Source organism: Octopus sinensis, linkage group LG2 (assembly GCF_006345805.1).
Source record: "Octopus sinensis linkage group LG2, ASM634580v1, whole genome shotgun sequence".
Lineage (NCBI taxonomy): Eukaryota > Metazoa > Mollusca > Cephalopoda > Octopoda > Octopodidae > Octopus > Octopus sinensis.
In genome coordinates this window covers 143,802,301-143,827,690 of record NC_042998.1, presented here as the reverse complement: position 1 = coordinate 143,827,690, position 25,390 = coordinate 143,802,301, and the positions used below count along the sequence as shown (strand labels likewise).

Below are 25,390 nucleotides of genomic sequence, written 5' to 3'. Positions count from 1 at the left end.
GAGTGCCATTAGACACAACACCTAACTTGCCACTTTTACAATATAGATAAGTGAATAGGAGTCAAAGCTTATGAAGAAACCCACATTTGTCCTGCTGAGAAGGCAGGACAAAGATGCAAGTGTACAACAGTGGTAGACACTTCTACCTCAACATTGCTTGACTGCAGGTATTATGTTGAATGTGCGTAAGACTTATCAACTATGGAAGGTGCTCTTTGAGAAGAAGTTAAATGACATAAGAAATGAAGTTAGTGTTTCTGCAATACAGCTGACCAACGAAGGAAAGACCAAAGACATGCAACAAGGAATTTAGTTTTCTTGAAATAAAAATCAAAAATTCAAATTATTTGACACTGGAAGAGTTGAAGAGAAGACCTTAAATCTTAACCTTCCATAACCATACTTCCAATGATCCTAATTCAAGACCATCTACATTTAGTACTTTGAAACTTAACAGAGTTCTTACATAAAATTATGATATAAAGAAGGCTTAAATTTATGATCAATTTAAACCAGAAGTTGTTTGTATCAAAGAATCAGAGGCTGTGCCAGACAGGATGAAAAAGGTTATTGAAAATTCTACATGTAGAGCAATAACATTCATTTTCCAGTTCCTCTTAGATTTCCCCATCTGGTCTAAAATTTACAGTTATAGTTATTAAAAGATTATAATAATTATATAAATCATCTATAAAAATGTAAAATTTCTAATTTCTCCATTTTCTGAACTGCCAGGAAAGAATGAGGCCACAACTGTTTTAGATTAAAAATTTAAGTTGAAGAAATAAAATAAACTAAAGAAAGAATACGATCAGTCAATAACTAAACATTAAGAAAAGAATTGTTTTTGCCAAGTGGTAAAGTTGTGTGTCTTAATTCTTTAGTCATTGATTTAACTTTTACCCAACATACCTTAACAAGTAAGACAAAACACAAAAAAGAGAATGAGTTTGAAGTGGATTGTTAAGCTAGCTGGAAACAGATGTGTAGTGTTTGTTATTGTTTAGTTCTAGTGGTAAGATCAGCTCCTATTCACTGGAGAAAGTATGAATCACTACTCCAGAACTGTGAGTGATATGAAACAAATGATAGCAATCAATGATATTTTAAGTATTATAAGTCACCTCACTGACTCACTACTATGTATTACTGTTGTCAGTTCAGGAACAAAATTAAGTACATGATTACATCCATAACCGAAAATTTCAACCATTTTGAGATGATACCAGGTTATAGAAAAAAAAACCCCAGTTATTTTGTAGAAAAGGTATCTCTCAGTAAGGTGTGATTGTATAAATGTGTATATGCAAATGAGAGAGAAAAAGAGGAGAGTCTAGAGAAGACAAGGTATAAAATTTAAGTTACATCAAGAATGCTGAAGATAAAACAACAACAAAAACCAAAGTTACCATATTAGCTTTACATCTGGCAACATTCCATTATTATATTTCTAAAGAATGTTAACCATTTCTGGGTCATGAGAGAGAGAGAGAGAGAGAGAGAGAGAGAGAGAAAGTGTGTGTGTGTGTATGTGTCTGCAAGTTCTAAGATTTCTTTCACTTATATAGTAGCGGAAGACCTAATCAGACAAAGTGCAATAGAAAGATACAAAGAAATATGGATGAGGTAGTTAGTTTCTATAGAAACAATAAGGTGTATGGTACGATAACAGAACATACCTTTGTCAGTTAAGTGTATATGCATATATACAGATGTAGCTGTATGGTTAAGAAGTTTGTTTCTCAACCATATTGTTTCGGGTTCAATTCCACCATGTGGCACCTAAAAGTGTCTTCTACAGCCCAGGCCAACTAAAGTCTAATGTATTGGATAAGGCAGCTGAAAATCGAAGGAAGCTTGTTGTGCTTATATGTATGCAGATGTGTCTCTTTGTCTTGATATTGTATGACAGTTGTAAATGAGAGTCAATGCCATAAAAGCAAATGGAGCTTATTAAGGTAGATTTTCTATGGTCAGATGCTCTTCCTATCACCAATCCTCACCTGTTTTCAGGGAAAGGTTATATTTCTCCATGACCATGCATGCTCACACAGAATATTGAAAATGATACTGCTAGTATGACAGTGACAATCATTTACAACTACCATGCAATGTCAAGGCAAGGAGGCACAAACATACACATATATATCATGATCATTTTAGGGATTCTTTCAGTTTCAGTCTACTAAATACTCTCACAAGGCTTTGGTCAACCTGGGGCTGTAGTAAAAGACACTTGAGCAGGAGGCTACACAGAGGAACTGAACCTGAAACCATGTGGTTGGGAAGCAAACTTCTTAACCACATAATTGTGGAAGAACTGTTAATCTCTTCCATCACATCTAGGTTGTCCCATAGGACGCCCCAATAGGGGTTTTGGTTGCATGTACTATAGGAGTCACAGGGCACTGCTCCATGTGATCCTACAGTTTCCTTCTAACTAGGAATATTAGGGTCTCATCCATTGTCTTGTATTCAAGATCCTCTGTGTGACATCCTGCTAGTTCAAAGCCAGGAATCTGATCTGTTAGGTCCTGCCAATAACTAAATCCATTCCCTGCTGCCAACGCTTCGATTTATTGTCGTTAAGGTTTTGTCTGTCTCCTACCCTTCGACCTGTCTGGCCTGGTAAGACCTGACTGAAGATTTCTTTCCCTCCAGCATAACTCTCAATGGAGCACACAGGCACTTCACTGTGACAAGGTACTTGTTGAATTGGCCGTTGACTACACTGAAGTTCTTCCATCCTTTGGCGGGTCTTATTTTTGTTCCGCAGAGTGTCCAACAATCATCCTCCTCACCAAGCAAGCTTGATGGCGTTGCCAATTTAGTCGCCAATGACTTGACCATGTGACAGCAGCACTCAAGAGTGACCTGACCTAAAGAGCAGTTAAATTCACTTCAATTATTTTTATGCAGTATCAAAATTTTCATTACACAGCTGTGACTTGATCACTGACATAATTCCACTATGTGCTATGAAATAACTCATCTATCATGTTGTTGCTCTAGTTTCAGTTGCATCAGACAAGCACAACCTTAGAATGATGCCTTGGGCAAGTGTCTCCTTTCATAGCCTCGGACCAAAACCAAAACCTTCAGAGTAGATTTGGTAGATAGAAACTGTAAGAAGCCTGTTGCACATACATCCATCATATATATATATATATATATGTATATATATTATCAGTTAATGTCTATTTTGCATGCTGGCATGTGCGGGATGGTTTGACAAGAGCTGGCAAGCTGGAGGGCTTTGCTGAGATCTATTGTCTTTTGACATGGTTTCCGATGGTTGTATATATATATATTATATATATATATATATACACATACATACACACCACATGTATGTGTGTTTTTGTCTTGCACCACTGCTTGACTACTGGTGTTGGTGTGTTTACATTCCTGTAACTAATTGGTTTGGCAAAAGAAACTGAAAGAATAAGTATCAGGCTTAACAAAAAGAATAAGTGGATTCATTTGACTAAAATTCAAGGTGGTGCTATAGCATGGCTGCTGCAAAGATAATCTGGAACTTAACTGAGGAAAGAAAACTCTGAATGACCAGTCCTTGTTTTCTTTGTATCACATAGCTGTCTGGATGTTTTGCGCTCTTGTCCCATTTTTGTATTATATATATATATAGGGGGAGTTTACGAAAAAAACAAAAGACGAAGACAGGTGGTGTACAAAACAAACAGATGTATTAGTATAATGCTCAGGAATAGAAAAAGTCTTTTACATTTCGAGCCTACGCTTTTCTACAGAAAGGGACACAGAAAAAACAAGGAGAGAAAAAAATGTGTGTAGTGGCTAACGATTTGTCATGGCGACTGATGTGAGAGTTTGTATAATTCTGAGTGGTCTAGGATAAATGAGAATCAAACACTATTTACATATTTTAGTATACTCATAGTATCTTTAATTTATAGCAATAAGCAAAAATGTCTCAATTCTCATTTTGCTTATTAAAACATCTTTGGTTTGGAGATCTTTCAGTAGTCTAAAAATCAGTATTTTTTTTTATAAAGTAGCTTGCATTTCCAACCTCAGCCATGAAAGGTTCTTTAAATGAGATCTTATGAATAAATTCTTAACTATGAGAAATATTTATCACATTAAATCCCTATTAGATACAGCAGTTACAGGTCGATATCACAACAAGGTCATAGGATCTTCTGTGCATGACACATTTGTTCTAATTTTACTAAAAAATTCTACATAGATGTAGTTTTACTGGACACTTACAAAAAAACCAAAACCATTTTTGGGAAAAATTAATAATAATCAAATTACAAACCTTTCAAAATTGAACTATTTTTGAAATTTTAGCCAATCAGATCAATACATTCTCTCCAGGTTGTGTTGATATTAAGGAAAGTGCTATTTCTTTTTGGTTTAGTCAACCTAAACCTATGATAGTTTCAATAGGTTGCTATGGCAATAACAATTGTGATTGTCTGCTGGACGGGATGTCAAGAATAAATAAACTTAAATGGTTGAAGATACAAGAAATTTCTCTGTTTGACCCTTTTGAAACCAACCTATCTGAGATTGCCCCTGGTTCTTTGATCTTTATTTTAAAGTATACTAAATCAAAACATATCAAGTTTCATGTTAATTTATGTTCTAAAACACCAGCCTATTAATGACATAGATATTTTACTAAGTTTGTCATTATTTTCAGAATTAATTTGAAAAACAAAGTGTATTTCAACCAAAGAGTTGAAGTGAGCTAAACTAAAACATCAACATTTCATGTTAATTTATGTTCCAAAACACCAGCTAAATAATGGCAAGATTATTTTGACTAAATTCTTTGTTATTTTTCAAAATTAAATGAAACAAAGGCAATGAATTTCAAAAAGAATTTGATGACAGAAGGGTTAAAGACTCATTATTATTTTTATTTTTTCCAAAACATGTTATTTTTGAACTTGGCATGGAAAACTACATTTGTGTAGAAATCTTTGATAAAATCAGAACAAATGTCAAACTAGAAAAAGCTATGATCAACATAAAAGGAAAAAAAGAAAAGAAAATGATTGAATAGACATTAATTTTAACATGAATAAAAGAAAGTTGAGAAGCTGCAAGTTCAACAATAATGTGTAATTCTTGCATTACTGGAAAATATGTTTTATCTTTTACTTGTTTTAGCCATTGAACTATGGCCATGCTGGGGCAGTCTTGAAAGGTTTAAGCCAAACAAATCAACCCCAGTACTTTTTTTTTAAAGCCTGGTACCTATTCTATCAATCTCTTTTGTCAAACTGCAAAGTTATAGAAATGTAAGTAAACCAATACCAGTTGTCAAGCAGTGGGAGTTAAACACAAAGACACATACATACACAACAGGCTTCCTCAGTTTCTGTCTACTAAATTCACTCACAAGGGATAGATTGACCAGAAGCTATAGTAGAAGACACTTGCCTAAGGTGCATGCAGTGGGACTGAACTTGAAACTAAGTGGCTGCAAAGTGAGCATTCATAATCATGTCTGTGCTTATGCATAAAATCCTCAAAACAAACTATTTCTTTGTTGAAGCAATAGTCTACAAGTCAAAAATTGGAACTTGTCTAATTTTACTGTAGTACATTTTGTCCAAGGTGCTGTGCTGCAGGACTGAGTCGAACTTCTTAATCACAGAGCCGGGCCTGTATCAAACACTACTGTTTTGTTACAAACAAGTTTCCTATACCTCCAGTGTTAATTCTATATTCAATTAATATGCAGACCAAAGCATAACCATACATATTTAATCATTCTGAAAACTTCAGTCCTTTCAGCTGCTTGGAATAAGGATCAAGTTCAATAGGATTCACTGATCTCTCCTCCTTAAGATATTGAGTAATAGAGATTAAATATGAAACTAGCTAACTTTGGGAGAAAAAAAAAAAATCACAGCAAATTTTGTTGTTCATAACTGTTAGATCACAGTCAATCTGCTTTGCATGTTAAGAACATCACATTATTCCAATACATAACATACAAATTATCAGAAGTGTTGTGCCTATTTTTGTGTAACGAACAGTGAACTTGTCAATGTCTTGAAAATTTTTTAGTGGAGAAAGAAAGAAAAAACTTGAACCACCACAATGTCAACATCCAATACTTTTGTTTGAGTCATAAAACATCACCAACTATTGAATTGTGCTAGGGAAGAGAGAGAGAGAGAGAGAGAGAGAGAGAGAGAGAGGTGGGGGGAAGGAGTGGGGAAATAAATCAAACTCCACTTTGGAAACTGTCTACTGTCTAGCAATTCCTGCCAGAGAAGAGCAGTATACACAACAGAAGTGTATTGTGAACTGAACAAAGAAATTATTTATGAAGTCTAACAATATCATCACAATGAACTACACATGTTCATAGAATTAAATTTGGAAGAAAAATAGCATTTACTGAAATATTCGTTACAAAGCAATGGACCAAAAAATTAAAAGTGCTAAAGATACCAAGGCACCAGTGTAGCTAAGGAGTTTACCAACCATGTGGTCTTGGGGTTAGTCCCATTGCATGGCAACTTGGGCAAGTGCCTTTGACTATACCCTGAGGCCAACTGAAGGCTTGTGAATGGATTTAGTAGGCAGAAACTGAAAGAAGCCTACTGCACCTATGTATGTGTGTTGCATTTTACTGTTTTGATATCATGCAATGACATTGTAAATGAGCATCATTGTCAATGTTGTTGGTTTCCAGTCTACCATGGAATAATATTACCATATCTGGAAATAGGTGAGGGTTGGTGACAGGAAGAGCATCTGGCCATTGAAAATCTGCCTCAACCAATTTTATTTCACCAATGCAAGTGTGGAAAAAGCAAACACTGAATGATGATGATTATAAATGTACCTGTATCACATCATGGAATACTGAAACCAATATCACTTTAAAAAAAAAAGTGACATGTTACAGTTGGTGTGATTTATTGTCAAACAATATCCAGTAAATGGTTATGGATGGAAGCATTAAGATCTCTATCTTATAACAAAGAATGTCAGCAATTCTACAAATGGTAAAAAAACAAATAAATAAAAGCACGCACACACACAAGAAGAAAACTCATTAAAATCTCTTTGAAATAAATCTTATCTAATTAATTTTGCAAGCAATTCATCTGCATTACTCTATTCATCCAACCATAGTATTTACCTTGCCATCAGGGGATGAGACAACTAGTTAACAAGACCCAGATAAGGCCATTTGGCAAGTACTAAATTCCAGATTTAACAAGGCACTATTGCTATAAACAGCTTTTAAAAAATGCAATTCTAAGGTGATGGTGTGGGTATGTAGGGGCTGGCAAATGAACATGTTGAACTATTCACCAAGCTAATGTTATTTATGAATCACAATCTCTAACACAACCAACCATATCTCGCTGCACCAGTGTGTCGCCTCCTGATAATAAAAAACTAAAATGTAGAAAAAGAAAGATAAACAATAATCACTACCATCGCTTTAATGTCCACTTTTCAAAGCTTGCATGGGTCAGACAAAGTTTATTGAAGCAAATTTTCTATAACCAGCTACCGTTTCTAGTGTCAACCTTCACCTGTTTGTAAGTAAGATATTTCCTCATGATCAGACATATTCTTACAGAATACTGGAAATTAATGGCACTGCTTGTATGACACATGTTTACAACAGTTACACAATGTCAAGACAAAAGGAGACAAACAGACACACATACATGTATGTATACACACACAATGGGCATCTTTCAGTTTGTCTACCAAATCCACTCACAAGGCTACAGCTGGTCCAGGGCTATAGTAGAAGACACTTGCTTAAGGAGTGCTGCACATTGGAACTGAAACCTGAAACAATGTGGATGGGAAGCAAACCTCTTAACAACACAGCTACACCTGTATATATACAAATACATAAATATTTAACTACACCATTCAAAAATGCTGTTTAATATAAATCATAGCCATTTCTCAGGGCTAACACCTAATTTCATATCAAAGTAAAAATCTCACCTTCTTTATAAACCCTACTAACAATATCCTCATCATTGTTTTAATGTTCACTTTTCCCTGCTTGCATAGGTCAGACAAAACTTGTTGAGGTAAATGATCTGTTACCTATCCTCTAAGCAAGGTAATAATTTTTCTAGTTCTTTGAACATGAACAGCACAGTGGCTGAACAGAAGATTGTAAATGGACTACACTGCAAGTATGACAATGGTATTTGTTTAGAACTAGCACATGATGTCTAGATGAGAAAACATGATCACACACACACATATATATATCTCTCTATATATAAACGGCAGTTTGTCTGTGTGTGTTTCTGTGTGTCTGTTAGGTTGTACCCTCACCCTGACCACGGCTTTCAACCGATTCTGATGAAACTTGACACACACATAGCCCAATGTCATAATTCAAAACTAACGCAGCGAAAATTTTGAAAAGTTCTCCCAGTTCTGAAAAAAATCGATAAATTCGACATGGGGTCAACAATCAGAAACACAAGCCACAGACTGTCTAGGGGACGCAACTTGACCTTTTTAACTAAAAAAAAAATTTACCATCATTTTTCTTCCATTTTTTGGCTATAACTCTCTAAAAATGCTTTATAGTTATTTCCCTTACAAACCCGAGCAACGCCGGGCGATACTGCTAGTATATATATATATATGATTGGTTCCTTTCAATCAGATCCACTCACAAGGCTTTGGGCAGCCTGGCGCTAATGTAGAAGACACTTGTCTAAATTGCCAGTAGTAAAAAAGATTAAAACAATTAGCACCACCCCACAAATGGGGGTTGCAATATTACTACCATGTCATGTAATCCAAGAAAATTATTGAAAAGATATACAGGATGCGATGGGTAAATTGTCGCTATTTTATATAGTTAATTTTGTGCATGTGCAGTTTGTTTTTGATTTTGTTGACTATACCGTAGGGTCAGTTGGGCACTGTCTATGAGAAAAACTGCACCATGACACAATTCACTCAACCAGAATTTTGGAAACGACATGCTGTACTGCTTGGCATCCATGCTAGAAGCCTCAATATGAACAGATGGTGAATACAGAGAAAAACCATTGGCTTGCAGTATCCCCAAAACACGTACCAAGAGTGATTAAAATCAAACACCCAGTCAATATCATGGTGTTTGGAGTGATCACTAGTGATGGCGATGTTATACCGCCATTCATCTTCCCACACGGCCTCATATTTAACATGGAGGCCTACATAAAGTGCCTGAGTAGTGCCCTGGGTCAAGAGGGTGGCTGCTGGAAGACCCTATGTCAGGTAAAAGGACTCTGCACCATACTACACAAGCAGCAGAACCCAGTTATGTTTTTCAGACAATTATTACATGTGGGGTGCAGTTAAGTGAGAGACCAACAAAACTCCTTGTAAAAACCAAAGATGAACCGAAGGCAAGGATTATGCAGCATTCACCAACTTCAACAAGGAGACTGCCCAGAAGAGTTGCAGGAGATTCCGAAGTCATCTGGAGGCCATGGTTGAAGCCAATGGTGATTTTATTGAATAAATTTACTCTTTAGTATTCCAAGATATTTTAATGTAATTTTGGTATATATATAAGCACAGGAGTGGCTGTATAGTAAGAAGCTTGTTTCTTCACCACATGGTTCCAAGTTCAGTCCCACTGCGTGGCACCTTGGGTAAGTGTTTTCTACTATAACCTCGGCCTGACCAAAGCCTTGTGAGTGGATTTGGTAGATAGAAACTGAAGTACACACACACACACACATATATATATAAATATATATATATATATATATATATATATATATATAGGTGAGAAAGTTGGTGTGTGAAAGCACGTGGTTGAATATATAGAATATAGTAAAAAGTGAAAAAACTACAGAAGGCTTGTTTTAAAAGGTTAAAAAATATATTTGAGTCATTATGTCAGAAGAATGTTATAAAATTTTTTCATACAGTGACATAGTTTTTGAAGAAATATCGAAGCGAACGCCGGCGGAGCGCCAGTCGGCATCGTTTACAGTCGGAACTACAACAGTATCTGATCGTCTTCGAACCTCCAACTTTCACTTCGATATTTCTTCAAAAACTATGTCACTGTATGAAAAAATTTTATAACATTCTTCTGACATAATGACTCAAATATATTTTTTAACCTTTTAAAACAAGCCTTCTGTAGTTTTTTCACTTCTTACTATTTTCTATATATATATATATATATATATATATATATATATATATATATATATATATAATGTAATATATATAATGATGATCCGGTTTCTGACTGAAGATTAAAGGCTTCGAATGACCCGTCTGTTTTCTGTGTTCGTCCCTTTGTGTATTTCACGTTCTTGTTTCTTTATATATAAATTTTATTCCCCTCTCTCTCTGTCTGTGTGTGTGTGTGTGTGTGTGTGTTTGTCTCCCAACTATCACTTGACAACACGGTGTGTTTACGTCCTCATAACTCAGCAGTTCAGCAAAAGAAACCGATAGAATAAGTATTAGGCTTACAAAGAATAAGTCCTGGGGGAGGGAGGCGATTTGTTTGACCAAAGGTGGTGCCCCAGCATGGCTAGTGTAATGACTGAAACCAGTAGAAAAAAAAACTGTTGAAATGAGATGTCAGTGTTATTTTCATTTTTGCATAATTTAGGCAACAGTTTATTCACTGCATCCTGTATATATATATATATATATATATATATATATATATATATATATATATGTGTGTGTGTGTGCGGGAGAGATTAGCTTCTTTCAGTATCAATCAACAAAATTCCCTCACAAGGGTCTGGTAGAAGACACTTACTCAAGGTGCCAGCAGGGGGACTGAACTGGAATCCACAAGGTTGGGAAGCAAACTTCTCAACCACATAGCCATGCCTGCACATATCCTAAGTAATATATTACACAATGAATTTATGGTATTCTAATTAATTTCAAGAGAGGGGGAAAACAAAGCTATTAAATGTTTTTTTTTTTAAAGATTGTGTCAAAATGGGATGGAATATTATATAATTTCTTCTAACCATAAATTTATATCTTATTTTCACTGGGTGGGAGTGGGATACAGTCACTGAAATAACCTTGATATTTTAAACTGTACATAAAGATGAGAGGCTAAAAATCTACTCAGGTTGGGTTTTAATTCAGAAGATAAAAGACAAAACTGTAATGTACTCAGTTCAGTGTTCTACTTCTCCAAGGTCTTTATAATTATATCTACAGTAAAACCACTATCATTTCATTTGTTAAATCGTATTCTCTAACAAGGATAAAAATCAATAAAAGATTAATAATTCATTTTTCACGTATTCATGTTAGTTTTCTAGATCATTCAAAGGAAGAATACAAATAGCAAACTCTACTACTACAGGTAGTTACATAATTATAGGTACTATGTAAGACAATACAGAACTGAATCTTACCAAGAAATCTTAAAACCAATTAACCCTTTTGTTAGCATATTTCTGTTGAAAGACACTATTTCAATTAATTGTGAAAATAAGGGAAGACTATAATATAAAATAACAACATAATTTAACATGAAATTTTAATTTAAATCACATTTAAAACAGGAAATTTGCATTACAGAATTGAGGGTGGTCTCAGGCAGATTGGTATCAAAAGGGTAAAGCTGAGATTATTTCAGTTTTAGTTTATATATCATGAGATGAAGGCTTAGAGAACTTATGCTGAAAAGCAAATACTATTACAAAATTGAGAATGTCAACATGACCCATTTCAGTGAAAGCTTGTCAAATTAAATTCTTGGTACTGTGTCGACATCATTCAAAACATAACACATCAAAAAGATTCCTTTTGTTTTTTGTTAATATCACAATCAAAACAAAGGAAATATTCCAAAACTTCAAACAGCTATCTATGTATCATATTTAACATATATACATTGTTGACAGGCAAGATACTGCAGTTTTCATCAGAGATAAAATCTCTTAAAAACATGCTGTATCCAAAAACTATATATATCAGAGGGAGATAACTTATATAGCCTTTTTAAGGCTGGTACTTGCTTCTACACAGTTTTTAACTATCAAATTTACTTACAAGGCATTGATTGGCCCAAGTTGCTGTGCAGTGAAACTGAACCTGAAACCATGTGGTTGCAAAATGAGCTTCTTAACCATACAATACAGTCATGCCTGCAATATTATTTTTTTTAACACAGCACGTCTATCAGAGACTTTATCTCCGACAAAAACCATAGTAATAAAAGGAAACCAAGGAAATAAAAAAATGCCTAATGACCTTTACCTAACAGAACTAGTACTGAAAATCAGTCAAATAATCTTCTAATTGTAAAAATGTGTTGGCTGGTACTTTATCTTAGCCCCCAAAAGGATTAAAGGCAAAGTTGACCTCAGTGGGATTGAACTCAAGAAGAAATGCTGCTAAGTATTTTATCCAATATACTAATAACTCTATTGGCTTGCCACCTTACTGTTAATAAAAAGAATAAACAAGAATTTCTAATTTTGGCACAAGTCCATGCATTTATAGGAAAGGAGAAAAGCAGCTGGTATTATTATTTTATTTACTTCAGAGATATGAAAGGCAAAGTTGACTGTGGTAAGATTTGAATGCAAAAGCACAGAATTGAAACCAAATGTAAGGCATTTAGTCTAACACTATATCATCTCTGTCAATCAACCACCTTTTAATTATAGTAATAAATGAAAACATTCTAAACTCCTCACTGAAAAGAAGGAAAACTATGTCAAACAAGTGATTATTTAAAATTTTTTTTGTATGTTTATATCATGTTTTTTTTCCATTTAATTTTCAAGCATAAAAAATCAAAAAAACCCTAAGTTTTCCATTCACCCATATATTATTTTATCATTCCACTGAAGGCATAGCAATGTGGTAAGAAGTTTGTCTCCTTAACCACAAGGTTTTGAGTTCAGTCCACTGCTTGGCACCTTCAAATGCCTTCTATTTTATAGCCTTGAGCCAAAGTTTTATAAGTGGAATTGATGTATGTGTGTGCTACTGTCTCCTTGCCTTGATACCGTGTGATAGTTGTGAGAGTCACCATCATGCAAGCAGTGTCCTTCATTTTCTAATCTTTCATGTAAACCTGTTAGCAAACAGGTGATGTTTGGCAACAAGAAAGGCATCTGAATGTAGAAAATCTGCCTCAACAAATTCCATCTGACCCATGCAAGCATGGAAAAGTGGACATTAGATGATGATGATGTAATAAAAAAAAATCCCAACTCTACCAGTTTCCCTATCCATGTATTCATTATATTATTACCATTCCATTGAACATAAATGATTGATTTTATACAGCAGCTGAAATGCTATAAAAAGAACTGAACAAATAACTCACTATTGAATAATACTATAAACAATAAAACACTTTAAATTGAAATTATATTATTACACAACCTTTAGAAATTGAATGCTAAAATGGAGATACTATATTGAAACATAACCATAACCTCAAAGGCAATGTTGACACGGATATATACACTTTCAATATTTAGAGTAATTTATTGATAAATTATTTGGAATAGATCAAAAATTCAGTTGTGATGATGCTTTTCAGGAATTGATTAAATCATTTAGATATTTCCTAGATTTAACTTGGTTTCAAATAAGATATTCATTTATCTAAACTTTATCCAAAATTAGAATAACTGTATTTTAGCTGATGCTAGCAGTCCATCAAAAGGTTTAAAACAGATTACATAATACTGCCATTTTAATCAATTTTTCTTTTATTGAAATTATTTAATATTTAAATATGATTTATCTTGCTACTACATACATGACATGAATAACAATAATTCAACTGAAACAATAGCTTATGCTTATTTGAGAGAGTTTAGCATAGACAAAATGCTTAGTGGCATTTCTTTTGGCTCTTTACATTCTCAGTTCAAATTCTGCCAAGGTCTTCTTTGTCTGTCATCTCTTTGAGGTAAATTAAATAAAGTATCAGTCAAGAATAACTTGCCCCTTCCCCTCAAAATTGCTGGCTTTGAACCTTGCAAGGGACTGGCATCCCATTCAGAGAGAAAAGTTGTGACACTGATCACTCGTATGCCATTTGAGTCCTAAGGCTTTTAGGGGAAGAAAACATTGAAGGGATCTAACAAACATATTTTTATTTTTTTTGTTTTTGTAGTTGTCAATACAAACAAAGAACAGTTATACACAAATTTAGCTGTATAGGTTTTCAGTCACATGCATAAAACACTTGCTTCCTGGTCAGCAATGGATTTCAAGCTGCTTATGTTAAAAAAGATACTTTACCTTTCATACAAATGTAAGTTCAAAGAAGGTCAGAAAGCTTTTATTAGTTGCCATGCAGTGAGATGCAAACAGAAAAAGTCACAGAGGAAAAAAAGTCTATTTTCTTGTTTGTGTTGAAATGAGCATCACATCCTAATCAATGACTCATCATTGAATGAAATCTGGAACACCAATACTGAAGGTAAGCAAGAGTGTTTTGTTTAACTAATTTCCTTATATTTTTTCAATGGGAATTTCACAAGATTACTATCAGCTCTTTACCATACATATCAATATATATTCATACACACATATACATATATAGCTATGTATATGTGTGTGCATACACATGCATATCTACACACATACATACATGTATATATACATCAGCGGCGACTCCAGCATACAGGCTGTCTGGGCTTAGCCCAAGTATAAATTTAGTAAAGTGAACATGTATTTGGAAGCAGATTTAATTTCTGCCAACACTGACTTGTAATTTCAGCCAATAATTTGGGCTCCTTTTATTGAACCTGGTGGCAGTTTATTTATTTTCATTCTGTGTGTGGTGGTCATCTTAGAGGTGCCCTGTGTCAAAAAATATCATTTGTTGCAGACATTCTCTCAACATCGTTCACACATGCCTGACTTGGGCTCAGGAGTTACAGCTCGAGTTGTTATCTATAATCGTAAAAATTAAAAGTAATTCAAATTCACTGTTTTCTGGAAACAATAAATTTCTATAGAAATTAGGATTTAAATTCCAATCTATGAAAAATTTCCTTTCTACAATATCCTTAAAGGAATGAAAAATATCCAGCAACTCAGGCTAATATGAACGAGCCAGGTAGGTGTAAAAGACTGTCATATCTTGTCAAGAGTACAGGTGACAGATCACTGATGTTTGTTGTTATTTGATTGCTGTTATTCTGTGCGTTTGGGTGTAAAGATCAGTTATGTTTTGCAGGGTTGCTTATTTTTACTCTTAACATATAAGTGGAGAAAGACATAGTGCTAGATATAAAAAATAAGCCATTTGAGGCAAGAAATATTGCAGAAAAACGTGAAATACTTCGAGCAGAAATGTATCTTATGCGAAATCTGTGATGAGCTCAAGTGATGCTGATGACCTGGAGTCGCCTCTGATAAATATCACACACACAGAGTATGTATAAAAAATTCCATCTAATGACGCAACGTAATAGGTATGTACAGTAAGTGCTCAGTTTGATTTACCACAACTCTGACTTGAACTGCAATTAAAACAAAGGTGGTGTTGTAGCTGCCTAACCAAGAATGGTTATTGGTAATTATCATTGAACAAGTAGACATATAGAAGAAAGAACAAACAAGTAAAATGTGGTATCACTTTACAGTATGTAATTTATAATTCAAACATAATTGTACAGTAGTTAGAGTAAATAAGGGATTAAGAAATAAAGTCTCTTACAGCTGTTTCTAGAATAGCTGTGCATACGGTGTATATGTGATTGAGCAAAAATTTTCTCACTCTCTCTTTAGCCCTTTAGCATTCAAATCATTTCATTAAAAATAATGCTTAATTATTCACATTGTTTTGAATAAATTGTGCATTATTTTGTAGCTTTGAGATTTTCATGAGTTAATTTAATTTTTAGAATGATACTGTAGGGTTGTTGTAAGGGGCCAGTTTGAATGCTAAAGGATGGAACTGGTAACTACAAATATTGTTTATTAAGGATATTCCTTAATTCTTCTTCTCTGAAGATAGGTCAGTTGACTTATATGGAAGTCTTTGCTCAATGACCTATACACTATATGGACAGCTATTCTAGAAACAGCTGTAACAGACTTTATACATTATTTTTTTAATCTCTTGTTTACTCTAAGTACTCTGCAATTATGTTTGAGTTATAAATTAGATACTCTGAATTGATACCACATTTTGCTTGTTCATTCTTTCTTTCTAAGATATATATATATCTACACACACACACAAACACATATTCAAGCACTCCACTATCAGCTCACAAACCACAACTGGAATACACAGGACCAGTGGGTAGTACTATCCCAGAGTCAGAATCAATGTATAACCTGGGAACCCACATGAGTAATATTGCAACATTCCATGTGCGTATTACCAGGATGGCAACATTGCAAGTGAGTATCTGGATGGACTCTAAAATCATCCAGAACAAAGAAAAAAAGATGCTATGCTACTTTTATTGAGAATGCTTGTTCTCACTTGTCCAGTCTAGCAATATAACATAAAGACCAACTTGGTGACTGGGAGAGGCTAAAGGAACTGAAGCTCTACTCCTTAGAGAAGGCATGAAAGATATGCAGTGATATACATATGGAAAATCCTGGAAGGTCTAGTTCCCATCTTTGGAACTGAAAGCTATACCAACTACCAAACTGGACAGCACTGAGGCGAGTAAAAGATATATATATATATAATATATATATATATATATATACACACCCACACACATATATTCCTGTAGGCCTATACATTCAAAATGTAATCTTACAATTTTAATTCCCAAAACACCATCGTACATTTTCATATTACTGTAGTGTTCTGTCACAAAACCTTTCTTCCTCCTCTTCTGTATTCTTGTTTTGGTGATAAGTACTATAGAGGCAATAGCTGTTCAACCACCCAGTCTATAACATTGCACAAGTGCACAGGGAGAGACTTTAGCAAACTGGCCTAGTCTTTGACAATGATGGGATTATTTTAAGCAATACATGAAATTATGGAAATGGGACAATTACTTTCACACCTCATAAAAAAATTTGGACAACAGTGTTCCTAATATTAGTTATAAGGTACAGAAAAGACATCATTAATGTGAGAAAAATTGTTAAATTTTTATGGGAAATGTTGAAGTAAAACATGTCCAGTTTCTATACATATAAATGGCACACACACACACACATATATGACCTGAAAAGAAATTCTATCAGAGAAGCTTTTTTCTTTTCCTCATCTGGTTTAGATATCTGCATATTAATTGTTGGAATGAATATTTTCACACTTGGATACCCATGTGAACAACCAACTTGTTGAATTTTATAAGTGTGTGTGTGTGTATATATATATATATTATATATATACACACACACACACAAACACACAGCAGATAGACTGAAAAAGCACTATACATCTCACCTAGGGGCATAATGTAACTTCAGTTTGAATTCCAGTGACTTGAGTTAGGCAACAGACGATCTGCCATTGAGTAAAGATTACCTTTACGACTTCTGTGGTTATTGGAACAACTTTGTTTCCAACAGTTCACAAGATCCATTCTGTAACTTGTGCTAAAACATTGCCAAAATATGAGTAAATGTAACAAGTGACTCAGAGTTGTTGTTATATAAATGTTTACATATATATTTTTTACTTGTTTCAGTCATTAGACCAACGGTTCTTAACCTTTTCACTACTAAGGACACCTTTTAATATGTCTATCCTTGTGTGTGTGTATATATATATATTTGAAATTTTGAATTTAGTTCACGGACCTTCAGTACTGCCTTTGCGGACCACACGTTGGGAACTACTGTATTAGACTGAGGCCATGCTGATGCACTGCCTTGAAGAATCTTTAGACGAATGAATCGACCCCAGTACTTATTCTGCTCTAGTCTCTTTTACGGGGACACAAACACACCATCAACGGATGTAAAGAGGTGGTAGGGAACAAACACAATATACGACGGGATTCTTTCAATTTCCGTCTATTAAATCCACTTGTCCAAAGTACCACGCAGTGGGACTGAACCCGGAACCATGTGGTTGGGAAGCAAACTTTTTTTTTACCACATAGCCACACTAGTCTTGGGAGCTTTTAAAATTTTATTTTCATATATTTTTTTATAAATTATTGACAAATTTTTCAGTACAAAAAAGGTAATATTAGTGCGATCGGATAAGAAGAAAAAAAAAAACTGTACACCACTCCAAAACAAAAACTGGAAATATTAGAAGCAGACCTATATTTTGCGGGCCGCCCCGTGTTGCTGTAATAGGTTACAGCGACCTGATTTGGAACTGCTTCTTTTTCATTGCTAGAAAAGTACAAACCACCCTCAACTTCCCTCCAAAGAGAAAAACCCTAGATTTGCACCCTTTCTTGAGAAACCATAAACGTTGTTTGCATTACTAGAAACGTTAAGCAGTTTAGGATGATAACAGTGAGATTTTACACAGCTTACACCTAGCATTCGATTGATCGAATAACAAGAGCAGAGCCGGTCTAAGACGAAAAGTGTAGCTAAAGGAATGATCAACTAAAGCAAGTCCTTTTCTCTCTGTCTCCGAAGTATTATATCACTTGGTGACATGACGAAGTGCAACAAGTTCCACTTCCTACGGGTTGCCGTTGCGCGCGCACCGGAGGTGGATCGAGAAATGGCGGCACTAGGAAATTGGTAATTAAAGACGGTACTACGAGACGACGACCATTAACACAAGACACCACAGTTCTTCCAGGCGAAATTAGACCAAACATGCAACAGATACGTCACATCGCAAATGGCCAGCACAAATTCTAGCAATGTTATGAAACAAATTTTAGGAGCGGAAAATGGTAAAAAAAAGTACTGCCAAACAAATTTGATATGTAAACAATGTAAGAATTATTTCAAAGTGTAATAGTTCTATAATACAGTTAACCTAAAAATGCAAGATATATTATATGTATATATTTCTTTTACCTTTTGATGTTTCACCCGCCATTCCAGTAGCATTTTATGACTGGGAGGAAGAACGTGTGTGTATGTATGTGCGGGTGAATGTGTATGTTTGCATTTATATATTGTGTGTGTATGCGTGTGATGTGACGTGTTTGAATATATAGATTAATTATAATTAAAACATATCTGAGTATGAGAGAGAGAGAGAGAGAGAGAACGTGTGTGTGCGTGCATGCGCGTTAGAGAGAGGGGGGGATAGACAGAGAGAGCGGGAGATGACATATGAGGAAAGCAAAAATGCTAAGTAATATGATCAAACCGATATGTATTACGGGGGAGTGCGCCAAGCAACAAAAACGGCAACAAAGGACAACGCGAGAGAGAAAGAGAGAGAGAGAGACGTAAATACAGGGAGTGTGTGGAGCAGCAATAACAGCGAGACGTTTAATCAGTTTCTGACACCTTGGTAATACAGGAGAAGGGGAGGATCTCTCTTTCTCTCTCTGCCTTAAGCAGAGAAGAAACATTCATACCGCACAGCTTCCACTATCTCGAGATGGAAAAAGAAAGAGGCCAATATTACACGGATTGTTTGCTACATGTGTTGAGTGTATGTGTGTAAATGTCTGGTCTGATGTGTGTAGCCGGCTGCTGGCAGAGACCTAAAGAACTACACACCACTTCGACGATACTCACGGTCGTTCTCCGCCACCACCACCACCTCTTGCACACACACTTCACGCCATCCATTAAAAAGAGTATTGAACCATTAAAAATGCAATACATCTAATACGTTACTAATATTATATCGATATATTTTTAGATTTCACAGCTGCTACTACTACTGCTGAAGACATGCCTGCATACATACGTTACATGATGATGCAGGATAGGGAACCTAATAATAATAATAACTAGAATAATTTAAAAAGCAGACTAGAGAGCGTAATTCTTGAAGAAAATCGAATCATTAAAACGACCTTAAATCATGATTAGTGGAAATATGTTGAAATAAAATATTAAATGATACTTGATCATAATAAACTTGAAGGCAATTGACGCAAGGTGGGAGGAAAAGGATTAATATTTGCACACAAATACACGTGTTATTGGCTGAATAGTGTATTTAATGCTATTAAATCTATAAACACCGATACAACTAAGAAAATATCAACAGTGGAGGCAAAAAACAAATTCGGAAAACCTTTAAATACAAGGGAAATTATTCATACAATGTATGAAACTTATAACGAGATATTGGTAAAGTATTATTAGACTATTCAAAGATTAATGAGAAAATAGCTCGACATCAAGTAGTATATCCACTTAATTATCAGAAATACGCATGAAATAAATAAAAGGAATGTAGTCTGAAGTTATTTTTAAGCTTCCCCACGGGTGCAATCGAATATATATAAATAAGACGTTAAAAATTGAAAGCTACATCATGACATGTCAACTTGTACAAAAAGTACATTTAGGCAGAGATCAGTGGATAAAAAAGACGACTCAATATCAATTGTTAATTATGAAAGCAATGTAGGCTTTAATAAAAAGAAATAAAGCACACAATGTGTATGTGTGTGTATATATACACACACACATGAAAATAGATATAGGCACACACTAAAGTTTATATATATATATATACACACATTTAAAATAGGCATACATATATGTGCACACACACACAGAGGTACACACGTGAAAAGTCCATTGTTAATTATATCATGGCTGCCATTAATTATGCAGAGGAAAAATGTACTGAAGTGAATAAAATTTTTATCGGCGAATTTAGAAACAAAAATATTCAATAACAAAAAACAAAAATTCATTATTTTTTTTAGATAACAACGTATTGTTAAAAACGAAATAAAGAAAAAAACATTCGCCAAAACTTTTCGCTTTTACTTCGAATCAATTTTTTAAATATTAAAAAAAAAATAAAAAAATCAGAAATATGTTGAAACGAAAGAATATCCAACATTTCTGCATCGTTACTAAGAAGCTTTGCACGAAATGTAAAAGCTAGATACACAGGAAATTAAGACATAAAGTTATTTGTAGCAAGAAAAGAGGGTGGAAAATAAGAGAAAGTTAATTTATATATAAAGAGAGAGAGAGAGAAAAGGAATGGCGGGTGGCCACATGTAGCCAAACCCGGTCGGTCTCGATAGTAGAGAGGCGGGCGAAATGATTTATTTAAAGCTCTCCATACAAATAACATCACCTTTTTTAAGAAACAAATCTTTGAAACCACAACAAACATTTGTTTATTATTGTATCAATACAATATGACTAATATATCAGAGTAGTAATGCTTAGTGGAACTAACTAATGGTATAAGGGTCCCCCACCACATCATATGAAATGTCGATGGCAGGTAACAAACATGACCCGAATTGCTTTTTTTAAAACTTTTAAGTGAGGGAAGGAAAAGACGGATGGCTTTTAGAAGGAGAAAGACGAAAATGTGTCAAAGAAAAAAAAACAAAACAAAGACGAAAAAAAAAAAACGTTAGGAAGAGTGACACAGATAGAGAGATGGTAAAAGAATTTAGCTATATTCCACAGAATTCAACCCAAAAATAATAAAATAAGACTTGGTAAGTAAACAGGAATTAAGTCCCAATGAAGTATATTTAGAAGAAAAAATGGTGGGAGGGATTTTCCAAGTTTAGCCAGCTATCTTTATCACTTATTTTCTGCCTCCCTATTACTTTTATCTACTCTAGTGATAAGTCAATGAATAGATCAAATGCATTGTATCGTCATTTTGCACCCGTCTACATACACTCACACACACATACACATATATATATATGGTCGCAAAAAATGTAAAGGTGACAGGTTGACTTATGTCAACTAAGCCGAAACTTCGAACTCACTGTCAACCTCGTAAAACATGGTACTCTACTGAAAAGTACTGAGTGATCCACATACTTAATGTTCAACTCAATTTTACATAAACACAATTATATGTATATACATACTGTATATTCCAGTGAACGGTTTGTGCAGTATTTGTAATGTCATAACTATTAGATCAGATAAAAATTACACAGATGTTTAATAGCAACAACACCAATAACGAAGCAATAACAACATTTTATAAAGAAACCAAGAAAGAAACTATACATGTGTGTGTGTATTTAAAAAATTTTATATGCGTATATATATAAATCACAAATCACCGTTTCGACCAGCTACGGTCGGGTATGAGTCAAGTCAACCATTTTGGTACACCAGAAAGGTAGGAGGGATAGTGTGAGAGAGAGTAAAGAATAACCGAGGGTGGGGAAAGAAAGAGTAACGAATACCGTAGGAGGGGGACGGAGAGAGAAAGAAGATTACGAAAGTGAAGGAAAAGGAGGGAGGGAGAGAGAGAGAGACAGCTTGGAGCGTGTCTCCGTATTATGAAGACATTATTACTAGAAATGTATGTCTGTGCGTGCACGGATTAATGTTACATTAAAAGCAGGATGTAAAAGATACTGCTGACATCAAGCAAGTTTTTAAAAAGGCCAATGAAATAAAAAATCCAAGACTAATTCATTTTAACCATTTACCCATTCCCAAATAGCAAGAAATGGCTGTAGAGAATGATAGTAAGAATTTCTCAGGCATAAGAGCAGAAATTTTGACGGGATAAAAATCGACTTTATTTATTTTTTTAGGTTTGTGTCTCAGTTCTGAAATCAAATGGAGACGAGGTGGGAAAATAAATATCAGTAATAAATACTGTGGTTATCTCATTTTGCATCAATAATTTGGTGCTTGGTACTAAAAGACCCAAGCGCCAAAATAATGGACGTGCCAGTTAATTTAATACAAGACTTTTTTTCTTTTTGTAATTTGGAGAAAATATATTGTGAATAGAGAAATGAGTATAAAAAGTATAGTAAAGTACTTTTTTTTATCAACGCTATCGGGATTTATTGTCAAAAATAGCGAAGGATTATATTTGGAAGAAATTTCGACAGTTTGTTGTCTATGACCGCCCTACAAATAAAATTTGTAGAAATGGCTGAAAGGATTGTTTGATGATTAGTGAAGCATCGCTAGGAACTACGAAGTACATATTGTGATTGAGAGATCGAGAAAGAGAAGAAAGATTAAAAGATAGAGAGTGTGAGTGAAAATGAAAGGAATCGACGAGAGAGTGACCAAGGAAGATGAGAGATACAGAAGACTGAACGAGAGAGGAGAGATAGAGTGAAAGAGATGAGAGAGGGATAAAGAGAGAGAGAAAAGTGTAAGATTATAGGTTAAACACTGCAAGAGCTAAAACACCAAATAACTAAATCATTAGCGATCGATAGCAATAAAGATCATATGTATACACACACACATACATCCATATAGACATATCTATTATATGTATACATATATCTGTATATATGCGCGATTTGGTGTCAATCGATTACTAAGATTTGATGATTTCGGCGTGTAGCTATATATATATATATATATATATATATATATATATATATATATATAAACATTCATGATTGAGTATATATTGCTATTATCGTCATTATTATAGATGAACACCCCAACACCATTAGTTTGGCAAGGATGGAGAGGATATCTAGTGTGTGTATAAGCATTGGGGACAGTTAATATTCAGAAGTAACTGAATTAAAATTCGACATTCACAATATATATGTATATGTACTTATTTATACTTATATATTAACAGTATATAATATTAATAGTAAAATAAGTTACATATAGATTACACATGAATATTCATCTTCGGTGATCTCTCCAAAATCCAACCACAAAGAAAAGAAAATACAAAACAACTACAATAATCACAAGGATTAATATAAAAATACTTAAAAATTTGCTGAAAGAAGACAATCAATGAATAGTTATTATTATTTTTTTATCAATAACATTTTATAGTCTATAAATACACGGTTCAAGAGATTACAAGTTTTCACAACATAACCAAATCGTCGGCTAAAAAATGTAAACAAATCTGTAAATTTTAAATATTTTAAAAGTTATTTTCGTGCTTTTTTTTTTCTTGTATACATATTTTTTGATAAATATTTGCTTTAGAGAATAATCAGTAACGGGTGGATATGCAATATTCCTAGATTATATACTCAGATATATACCCTAACGATAAGAATCATCATTATGTCACCATCATGCATGGTTAATAATCAGCCTTCCTAACAAGTACCGGATATTTTCCGTCTGTTTTTTAGAGAGAGGGTAAAAAAAAGAAACATTAAGGATGTTGTGGCCTTCCTCCAAGGCATTAGCAATGTTAATGAAGTAAAAATGATACTGTTCCAGGCGGAAATCGAAACTGTTACAGAGTCGATTCGCCGATATCTTCACATTAACCACCCCGCTCCGTTGCTCGTCACTCAAGAGAGTGAGAAAGAAGAGATAGAGAGGGTGAGTAAGAGAGAGAGAGAGAGACATCGTATATATAAATATATTTATATATAACACAAATAAGACAATAGTGAAATAATACATAGAAGAGATACCTTTTTTTCTTTCTGGTGTTTTTAAATAGAGTCAAGATTATTTTCATAACACAAATAAACCACCGAACAGGAGAAAAATTAAATTAATTATAATAATAATGAAAATAATAACAACGGGTGGTCCAGATATTGTTATTATTATTATTAATAATAATAATACTGGTGGTGGTATGTGTTATAATAAATGATATACAAGAATCCTTGGTTCGGGTGATTAGAAATCCATAAATACAGTTTGGGGTTTTTAAAAAAAGAAAAAATGTGAGAAGGACGAGGTCGGTCTATCACCGAACCTGTCTCAAGCTGTGAGTGAGTGGTTTGAGGGAGAGATAGAGAAGAAGTAGGAGTAGAAACTGATGCTGTCCGTAAGAGACAGAGCGAGGGGGAGGAGAGATTGAGTGCAAGGATAATACTTAGGAGTGGGGAGAAAGAGGAAGGAGAAGTTTTGTAGTAGAGGGAAGAGAGGAGAAAAAGAAAACGTATTACAGTTTAAAAGAGAGGGAAAATAGAAGAAAAAAGTTAGAGGGAGTAAAAGATATGGAGAAAGATTAAGAAAAACAGAGAGGGGAAAAGAGGATAGTGGGAGGGAAATATAAAAGAGAAAAAAGAAGATAGATAAAAATATAGAGGGGAGTTGAATGAGTGACAAAGGCATGTCTATATAAAAAAGAAAGGGAGAAGGGAAGAAGAAAGAAAATCAGTGTTAGGAAGAATAGAAAAGTGACTCTAATATACATACATATATAATGCACTAACATATACATAATGTATATGCATATAATATATATTCATATCTATCTATCTATCTATTATCTATCTATCTATTACTCATCTATTATCTATCTATCTATATGTATATATATATATATATATATATATAATATATATATATATATATATATGCCTTTACATATGTGTGACTGTGTGTATCTCTCTCACACACA

General features: G+C 34.1%; 1 protein-coding gene across 3 annotated transcripts in view; it reads right to left on the bottom strand.

Moving 5' to 3' along the window:
- LOC115223169 (transcriptional repressor p66-beta) overlaps window positions 1-25,390 on the bottom strand; it is a 100,024-nt gene that overhangs the window by 46,026 nt on the left and 28,608 nt on the right. The window contains exon 1 of one of the 3 annotated variants that reach the window (XM_029793614.2): window positions 24,447-24,789. The exons of 1 other annotated variant lie outside the window; for it this stretch is intronic. Coding sequence is in view for 1 of the 2 variants with exons in the window: in XM_029793605.2 (XP_029649465.1) it covers window positions 18,955-18,976 (22 nt within the window). In the remaining variant the exon portion in view is untranslated. Of the gene's footprint in view, window positions 1-18,954; window positions 19,084-24,446; window positions 24,790-25,390 lie in introns of those variants that run through there. One more of the 3 variants, XM_029793605.2, reaches the window with a different exon arrangement.